The sequence below is a fragment of the Erinaceus europaeus genome, chromosome 20, assembly GCF_950295315.1.
Source record: "Erinaceus europaeus chromosome 20, mEriEur2.1, whole genome shotgun sequence".
Classification (NCBI taxonomy): Eukaryota; Metazoa; Chordata; class Mammalia; order Eulipotyphla; family Erinaceidae; genus Erinaceus; species Erinaceus europaeus.
Genome location: NC_080181.1, coordinates 37,238,025 through 37,248,299, shown reverse-complemented (window position 1 = coordinate 37,248,299; position 10,275 = coordinate 37,238,025). Strand labels below are relative to the sequence as shown.

Below are 10,275 nucleotides of genomic sequence, written 5' to 3'. Positions count from 1 at the left end.
AAGTACTACAAGTGTCTATCTTTCTCTCTTTCCTAACCTCCCCTGCCCTCTCAATTTCTCTGTACTGTCAAGTGACATAGGGGAAAAAAAAAGGCTTAGAAACTGATGCAGACCCTTTGGAAAACTGTATGGAGAGTCCTTAAACAAATAAAAATGGAGTTATCTTATGATCCAGTAATATCCCTCTTCGGCATTTATCCAAAGGACACTCAAAACACTAATTCAAATGGACATATTGCACCCCCATATGTTCATAGCTGCATTATTCACAATAGCCAAAGAGTAGAAGCAGCCTAAATGCCCATCAACAGATAACTGGCTAAAGAAGTTACAGGATATATATTCCATTGAATACTACTGTGCAATTAAAAAAAAAATGACATTGTGTCCATTGGGACAAAATGGATGGAACTGGAGGTGACTATGTTTAGCCAAGTAAGTGAAGAGATGAAAGACAACTATCAGATGATTTCACTCAGATGTGGAATCTAGAGATCTGATACATATGAATTTAAAAACAAACAACAAATACAACAGAAGCAAGCAAACTGTAAGACTTGTGACAATTACAGTGGTTGTCCTTGGGAGGTGGTAAGAAGGGGATATAGTACTTTGGTAGTAGGTCAATCTTGTATCCTACTACTAGTCACAAACAAAAACATAAAAAACTATACTGAAAACATTTTGCATTCATTCTAAAAAAAAATAAAGAAAAATATATGGCTTAGAAAAAAAAAAGAAAATAGAGATAACAAAGGCTTAAAGAAAAAAAAAAAACCAAGTAGGGGATGACCATATAATCTCAGGTCCACACCAGAACTCTGAGAGTTGAAGTTGTACAGGGACAATAGTCTAACACTGACACTCTATACTGGGATACATTATCTCACAAAAGCTGTGCTATTAGTAAAATAGCACCATTTAAAAAATGAGAAAATATTTTCATTCGACTGTAGCTCCCAATAAGAAAATATATGCATAGCTCAGATAAATCAACTAGCTTAAAATAGTATCAAGATGGTAAGAAAACAAAGTTATACCAATAAATTAGGAAACAACTAAAATATAAGCCCAAACAATCCTGTAGCTTTCCAGGTTATTTTAAAATTTGAATTTTTAAAGCTAGTTTAAGAAAAACCCTAAAATGTATTATCTTAGCTATAGTCCAATTAATGTTAAGTATTTTCCATTATGAAATAGAACTTTAGACCTTTTTATGCTGTAAGATGAAAACTCTTAGCTATTAAACATCATCTTTCAACTTTCTGCTTCAGTACATTTGACTACTTTAGATACACCATGTAATAGACTTGTATTTTTAAGAAAGGGTTCTTGTGGGAGTCGGGTGGTAGCGCAGTGGGTTAAGCACAGGAGGCTCAAAGTGCAAGGTCCAGCGTAAGGATCCCGGTTCGAGCCCCTGGCTCCCCTACCTAAAGGGGAGTCACTTCACAGGTGGTGAAGTAGGTCTAACAGGTGTCTATTTTTCTCTCCCCCTCTGTCTTCCCCTCTTCTTTCCATTTCTCTCTGTCCTGTCCAACAACAACAACATTAATAACAGCAACAATCATAACTACAATAATAAAACAACAAGGGCAACAAAAGGGAATAAATAAATAAATATTAAAAAAATGAAAAAAGAATATGGAGAGGAGGGTGAACTTGGAACTTCTGAAAAAAAAAAGGTTCTTGCAATTATCTAAATTCGTAACATTTTTTTCACATCTTGCCTTTATGTTTTGCTTTGTTCTTGCTTCATCTTTGGTGATCTTGGCATTGATAGTCAGCTTTTTCCATCCTTAAATTGGGAAACAAAACCCTAAGCATCTGCCTCACCAATGAATTTTGTTAGTTAAAAAGAACTTTTTTATAGTTTTCTTATTTTGTTTTTTTATAGTTTTATTTAAAGAGTGGGAGAGTCAGTGCATTGCTCTTGTATATGTAATTCTGGAGATGGAACTCACACTTCAAGCATTCAAGTCCATTGCTCCACTGCTGGGATACCTCTCTGAGCAACTAGGCCTTAGTTTTACGACAGTGCTGCCAAGGGCTGAAAGATGACTTAGCAGGTAAGTTCACACCTTTTCATGTGTGAGGACATGGGTTTGTTCCCAAGCATCAAATGGGAGCATCACAGACAGACAGTGGATTGATGCTTTGCTATCTATCTGTTTACCTCTAAGAACAGAGTCAAACGGGAATCGGGCAGTAGCACAGGGGGTAAAGCGCAGTTGGTGCAAAGCACAAGGATTGGCATAAGGATCCCGGTTCAAGCCCCCGGTTCCCCACCTGCGAGTCACTTCACAAGTGGTGAAGCAGGTCTTTTCCCTCTATCTTCCCCATCTCTTTCCATTTCTCTCTGTCCTATTCAACAACAACAACAATAATAACTACAACAATAAAACAAGGGCAACAAAAAGGAATAAATCAATATTAAAAAAAATCTTTAAAAAAAAAAAGGACAGAGTCAAAAAAAAATCTATGTGTGAGGCCTTGGGGTCACCCCACTGTACTACATTAAAAATTAAAGAGCTCTCTCTGCCAGGCTATCCATTACTAATTTGGCAGAATAAAACATACTTAAAATTTATAGGCAAGAATTCCACATACTGTCTGCTCAGAGGCTTCTCCAACATTGTCGTATTCAAGAATAGCCTTGTACAATGTGTTGAGCAGGTGAGATGCCCGGACTACGTTTCGAGTGTCAGGTGGAACTTCTGCTACTCCAGTACTAAATACTTTGTGTAGAACCTTGAGCTGAGCCAGTCGAGGTGACAACTTGTCCACCACTATTGCAAGCGTTATTGTAGTATCTGAAAATATCAAGACATCAAACTCATTAGCAAGGGAAAATATCTGTTTCCAAATATGAACAGGGAAAGGCCTGACAAACTGGAGGGTGGTGGGTTTTATCTCACATATTACAAGGACTTTATTTCCTTAAAAAGAAAACACATTGTAATAGAAAGGTTATATAATAATATACATATAATGTAAAATATATACTATGTAATAATGCTACTGATAGTACACAGAAAAGGAAGTACATGAAATTATTAAATATACAAAAACATTTCATCATACTTATAATTAAGGAATGAAAATTAAAACTAAAGTGGGAAAATGAAAAACAGATTGCAATGGGCTATAGATTAGTGCAGGAAAGGATGGCTACAAAGGGGTGGCAACTGTAGGTTTCTTTCAGGGAGCTCTATAGATCCGCATGTAGAGATGATAACAACAACACCTCTATAGATCTATAGATCCACCATGTAGAGATGATAACAACAATTAGCAGACCTGATATAATGCCATAGGATTATGCATAAATATTCCTCCCATCCTAATAGCAAGTGTCTGCAAAACTGATGAAACTCACAACAACCCATGACTGGTTAACACACTATACTAATACTGATTTCCTAGTTTTGGTAGCATAATGTAATTATGTAGGAGACACCATTTGTGGAAGCTGGGTGATGGGAACACAGAACTTCACAGTACTGTTTTTAACCGCAGTAGCAAACAGACAAGAGGAAAAAGGCTAAACCACCTTACCAGTTTATATCTAAAAATCAAGATAAGAGTGTGGAAAAAAAATATTTACACACACTGCTGGTAAAGCATACATTTACTAATCAGTAACCCTGTAGAGAATAATGGGGTAACATCTTACAAAATCACACAAACCATCATATGCCCTCTGACCTAGAAATCCCATTCTTGAGAAAAAAAGACTAGAGATAGCACACTTCCTGACTTCAAATCATACTACATGTCCATAATAATCAAAACTGCTGTGCTGAACAAAAACAGATACAGAGATCAACAGAATAGAAGTGAGAACCCAGAAATAAGCCCTTACACATGGACTACTAATTTATGACCCAGAACATTAAGAGGAGTAAGTCTTTTTGATAAATAATGTTGGAAAAACTGAGTGGCAATACACGGAAGGATGAGTCACATCTCATCATACACAAAAGTAAATTCAAAGTGGTTTTAAATTTTGAATATTAGATCAGACATCATAAAATATATAGATGAAAATACTGGTAGAACATACCACACAATATCTATTTCAGAAAAGTCTTTGAAGAATGTGGAATTCAAGTGGCCCAGGAGGTGGCGCAATGGATAAAGTGTTGAACTCTAAAGCATGAGGTCCTGAGTTCAATCCCTGGCAGCACATGTACCAGAGTGATGTCTGGTTCTTTTTCTCTCCTCCTATCTCTCTCATTAATAAATAAATAAATAAATAATTTTTTTAAAAAAAAGAATGGAGTTCAACAGCTGGGAAAATAGAAACGAACGAACAACAACAAACAAAAAACAAAACCCAATGGGATTAGATCAAACTGAAAGCATGCTCAGCAAAAAGCACCCTATTGAACTAGAAAAGATTTCTATTGATACATGCTATACATAACATCAAACAAAAGTCTCATAATAAAAATATTCAGAGTTAACAGAATTCAGTAACAAACAATACACTAAGAATGAAGAGAGGATTGAAACAGATTTTGCTAAAAAGGAGATTCAGGAGACCAACAGGCATGTGAAAAGTGCCCTAAGTCATTGATTAATAAAGAAATACAAATAAAGATGTTACCATTTCAAACCTGTGATACAATGCCATATATTTAAAAAGGGATAGAAACAAAAAGTGCTGGTTGGAAGGAGTCCTTGAACAATCTGGAGATTCCTCAAAATATTAAAAATGAACCTACCATACAATCCAGCAACATCCTAGGTATCTATCCAGAGAACAACAAAATTTTTTTAAAAATATTTATTTCCCCTTTTCTTGCCCTTGTTTTACTGTTGTAGTTATTATTGTTGTTATTGATGTCATTGTTGTTGGATAGGACATAGAGAAATGAAGAGAGGAGGGGAAGACAGAGGGGGTGAGAGAAAAATAGACACCTGTACCTTCTTCACCTCGACTCCCCTGCAGGTGGGAAGCTGGGAGCTCGAACCGGGATTCTTATGCCGGACCTTGCACTTTGTGCTACCTACACTTAACCTGCTGCGCTACAGCCTGACCCCCACAAAAAAAAAATTCTTACATGAAGAGATCTATGTACATCTGTGCTCACTGCAGTGTTCTCCGCTATAAACAACATGTAGAAACAATGTAAAATTCCAATGACAGATGAGTGGTTAAGGCACTTGTATATATTCACAACAGAATACTACTCAGCTATAGGACATGATGAAATTGGATTTGTTGGTGGAATACCTGGAAGAGTGTACATATTTTCCTGTATGAGGACCTGGGTTCAAGCCCCTGGTCCTCATTTGAAGGATTGGGGGGGGGGGTATGCTTCACAAGTGGCAGAGTAGAGGTGTAGATTTCTTCCCCCTCTGTGTCTCTCACTCTCTATCAAGCAGAAAAAAAAACAAAAAGGGGGATAAAAAAGCACAAAAGGCTTCCAAGAGCAGTGATAACCCTGACAGCAAAAAAGGAAAAAAAACAAAAAAACCACCACCGACAACAAAAAAACCTCTCTTTTGCCACATTTTGGATGGAAATCAAAGAAGTCATGTTAAGTGAAATAAGTCAGAAGGACAAATGATCTCACCTACATTTCTAACGATCCACATTAGAAACAACAAAAGTGAAAATACAGGGTGAAATTTTAAAAAGGGAATGAAGGAATGCAGAAGGGCTTGAAAGTAAAGTGGAAGTCCAGAGTCCTTTGCTGGAGGAGAACAAGCTGGTAGTATGTGTGGTGTGTTTACAAATATTATAGGGAGATAAAATTGTACATGTGAGAACAACAATCTTGTAAATCAATATTCACCCTCAATAAAGTGATCTATATAAAAAAGAACTGCTGTTTCAGAAAACTTACTGTATATATTGTAAAACCACTTACAAACAAGTGGTTATTGCTTGTAGTGCTGCAGAGATAACCAATCATATAACCTCAGGAGGTAGACTGAACTGGGGAAGTGGCCCAGACGGACAAAAACAAATGTCACTATAAGTCCTTTTGTACTATTTGGATTTTCAGAGATATGTATGTTTTAAAATACAAAATTAGGGAGTCGAGTGGTAGCACAGCAGGTTAAGTTCAGGTGGTGCAAAGCGCAAGGTATAAGGATCCCGGTTCGAGCCCCCGGCTCCCCACCTGCAGGGAAGTCACTTCACAAGTGGTGAAGTAGGTCTTTTCAACCCCCTCTCTTCATTTCTCTCTGTCCTATCCAACAACGACAACAACAGTAATAACTACAACAATACAATAACAAGGGCAACAACAAAGAATATTTAAAAAACTTAAAATACAAAATTAAGTTTTTTAAAATGAATTTATTCATATTTCCATATTTGTCAAGGAAGTTTTCAAACCTTTTAATCAGGCAGCAATGTAAACAGACCCAAGAAGCCAATGTGGTTTGTCTTCTTTCAAATCTACACAAAAACTGCAAAATCTTAACATACATAATCATACATAACATACACTTTATAGAAATGGTCTTGGATTGCAACTAGGCTTCTACAAAAAGGACAGCAGTTCAGGTAAAGAAGGTCCTCCCCATCAGCCTGCCAAGTGCAGCCCCCTCAATTCTTCCTATAACCCTGCTTCAGCCTGCCCAGCACTTGTGGTTCTGCTCTTCAGTGCCCTCCTGGTCCTTCTCTGCGACTCCAGATCCCCACCAGACCCATGGCCTCATTCATTTTCTGTCTTTCTTTTTTCTTTTCTTTTCTTTCTTTCTTTCTTTCTTTCTTTCTTTTTTTTTTTTTTTTTTTTAAGATTTTACTTATTAATGAGAAAGATAGGAGGAGAGAGAAAGAACCAGATATCACTCTGGCACATGTATTGCCGGGGATAGAACTCAGGACCTCATGCTTGAGTGTCCAAAGCTTTATCACTGTGCCACCTCCTAGACCACACCACATTCATTTTCTGCTACCCCAATACGAGACAATAAACCATAACTGGAAGAAACCACTAAGATACAGAACTTTAGTTAGGTAAGTAAGCAGGCTGAACCAAAACTCTTGGCACCTCAAACTATTACCAACTTTGTGCTCACAACTTTACAAATGGGAAAGAGGAAATAAGATACAGACCACAGTATCTTATTTAAAAACTGCAGTAGCAGTTTTAAAGCAGTCATACTGGAACAAAGTCTTTATAGCAACTAACTATGTAGAGTGCAACCAGGGAGAAGGATTCCAGTCTCTAACATACCTTTAGTCTCAAACTTCTAATTTGGTAGATTATAGGTGTTATAGCCTAAGTGGGGTATTTGAGACTGAGAACCCCGGATACTGCCCTGGTCAGCTCAAACACAAACTCCTAGCCCTGGTCCTCACAAAGACTCAAACATAATGAGAATACAGAGGAAATAGCCTCCAATACTGGACCATGCCAGCAGTTTAAGGAAATCCCCAAATTCAAAATTTTCTTAAAGGAGACTTCAAAGCCAGAGTACTAAGGATTCTCACTGAAATGAAAAAAATCTTTCTTCTGAAAACTTCAACAAAGCCTTTAAATAAAGTATGAAAGAAGTCATAATAGAAATCAGAGCATATAGTAACTGGCCTACAAAAATATAGTGGAGTCTATCTGCAAACAAGTAAAAAACAGAAGCTGTAGGTCAGAGTGGTGAGCATTAGCAAAGGGTAGTGGAAGAGATTCACAAAAACCAGCAACACGAAATAAATTGTTAAAAAAAAAATGGGGGGAAAAATAAAAGAGTTATGGGACACCACCAAGGGGAACAATATTTGCATTACTGGGGTGCTAGATAGAGCAAAGAAAGGCAGAGAATGTTTAATTGAAAAAAGATTAGCCAAGAATTTTCCCAAACTGAAGGAGACAGAACTTCAGATCCTAGAACCTTGAAGAGCAAAAAATAAAAAAATAAAATCCAAATCTACACTCACCAAGACACACAGTAATTAAAATGGCCAAGATAAAATATAAAGAGAGAATATCAATACCATCTAAAGAAAAGCAAAGAATCACCTGTAGGGAAAGACCCATTCATACTGCCAGCTAGCTTCTCAACAGAAACTCTAATGGCTAGAAAGAACTGGCACAACATATTCAAAATTATTAATGGAACAGACGTCCACCTAACAATATGCTATCCAGCTAGGTTATCAGTCAGGTTTGAAGGAGTAATGTCAAGCTTTTCACATAAGCAAGAGTTAAAGGAATTTACTACCAAAAAAACCCAACCTTGCAAGAAATACCAAAGGAAAAATATATAAAAGGACAAAACTACAGCTCTCTCTCACTTGGTGACTATAAATAAAACAAGGGAATAAGCAAAACCAAATGAAGACAAGTCTTCTGTTTGAAACTGAGGTTATCATAAGAGACTGGGGTGGAAGGAGTGTTTTGGAAGGGGACAGGGTGTCCAGTAGACTTTGGTGGAAGAATATTAGCGTTTTGGTAGGGGGTGAGGTGTGGCAACACACTTTAAAAAGGTAGGAGATTATACTTCTGAAATACTTAGTTTTAAAAACTAAGGTTAACTCATAAACCACCACTGTTAAATTTTTAAAAATTACAACACTGCCAGAAATGAGAATAGCACTATCCTTAAAAGATACAAATATCTAAATACCATTATTGATGATGCACTTTTCAATTTCTGTCAGTTCTTCTTTGAAACTAATGAAATACTTGTACAGGGCCCACATGAAAGCCTGGTATGTTCTAAAGGGAGCTTCAGTTGACTTCTTAGCAATGGAACCATTTCCAGGTAACATGTTTTCAGGGTTGTGACCCATGACTTCATCAATGAACTCCTGGAGCCGAAACACAACCTGGCCATATGCAGCTATCTGTTCTAGTACTGATCGCAGGCAGCTCTACAACAGAAGCAAACTGCAATTATTTAAAGTCAGTCCTCTGTAATCCATACCCCCCACTGTAAATGATTTTTATGATTGTTCTAATTTTATGATTGTTAAGTGGAAAACAACATAATAAAAATATTTAGTTTTATATACAAAGGAAATAATGTGATTTTTGTATTGATTTGTATAGCATGTATAATTTATACTTTAAAAACATATATAAGATAAAATACACACAGTACACAGCTTTCTTAAGACAGAAAAAAAATTAAAAAAACAGAAAACACTAGTCTAAAACAAGTGTGAATGTCACAAGTAAAATTAAAAAACTAAATACAGGGAGTTGGGTAGTAGTGCAACGGGTTAAGCGCACATGGCACAAAGTGCAAGGTCTGGCATAAGGATCCTGACAATGACATCAATAACAACAAAAATAACTACAACAATAAAACAACAAGGGCTACAAAAGGAAATAAATATTTTTAAAAAGTTAAAAAAAGACTATCTTTAGATTATTTTCATTATTAAAATTAAATATAGCTAAGATTCTAAAAATGTTGTTTAACTTATAGTATTTATTTTTTAATATTTATTTATTCCCTTTCGTTGCCCTTATTTTTTTTTTATTGTTGTAGTTATTGTTGTTGTTGTCGTCATTGGATAGGACAGAGAGAAATAGAGAGAGGAGGGGAAGACAGAGAGGGGGAGAGAAAGATAGACACCTGCAGACCTGCTTCACCACCTGTGAAGCGACTCCTGCAGGTGGGGAGCCGGGGACTTGAGCCAGGATCCTTACACCAGTCCTTGGGCTTTGTGCCATGTGCACTTAACCCACTGCGCTACTGCCCGGCTCCCAATCTAAAGATACTCTAACCAAAATTTACATCTTCTATTATTTTATTTATAATATAAATAACTTACCTGTGTCAAATGAGTTACTATAACATTATTTCTCACAGTTACTTTCCCATCTATCAACTGAAACATAAAGAGCTTCTTTACCCCTGAAAGTAACCTGGAAAAAAAAAGAAAAGAATATACCATAAGTCTAGAGAAATTTCACTACAGTAATGCCAAAGAGTATTTTTAAAATATATATATTGACAGAATAGAAAGAAATTGAGAGGGATGGGGAAGATAGAGAGACCTACAGATAGACACCTACAGCACTGCTTCACCACTTATGAAGCTTTCCTCCTGCAAATGGGGACCAGGGATTTAAACCTGGGTCCTTGTGCATGGTAATGTGTGCATTCAACCAGGTTGCCACTGCCCAGCTCCAAGCCAAAGAATTTTTTAAAAAAAACATTAAAAAAAATTCCCTTTTGTTGCTCTTGTTTTATTGTTGTAGTTATGACTGTTGTTGTTATTGATGTTGTCATTGTTGGATAGGACAGAGAGTAATGGAGAGAGGAGGGGAAGACAGAGAGGGGGAGAGGAAGATAGACACCTGC

General features: G+C 36.6%; 1 protein-coding gene across 1 annotated transcript in view; it reads right to left on the bottom strand.

Moving 5' to 3' along the window:
• The window catches only part of TUBGCP5 (tubulin gamma complex component 5), a 64,889-nt gene that overhangs the window by 36,421 nt on the left and 18,193 nt on the right, over positions 1-10,275 (bottom strand). Inside the window, exons 9-11 of the mRNA XM_007533890.3 lie at positions 9,743-9,836; positions 8,587-8,833; positions 2,608-2,810 (exon numbers count right to left, since the gene is read on the bottom strand). Of these exons, the coding sequence (XP_007533952.1) occupies positions 2,608-2,810; positions 8,587-8,833; positions 9,743-9,836 (544 nt within the window). The remainder of the gene's footprint in view (positions 1-2,607; positions 2,811-8,586; positions 8,834-9,742; positions 9,837-10,275) is intronic.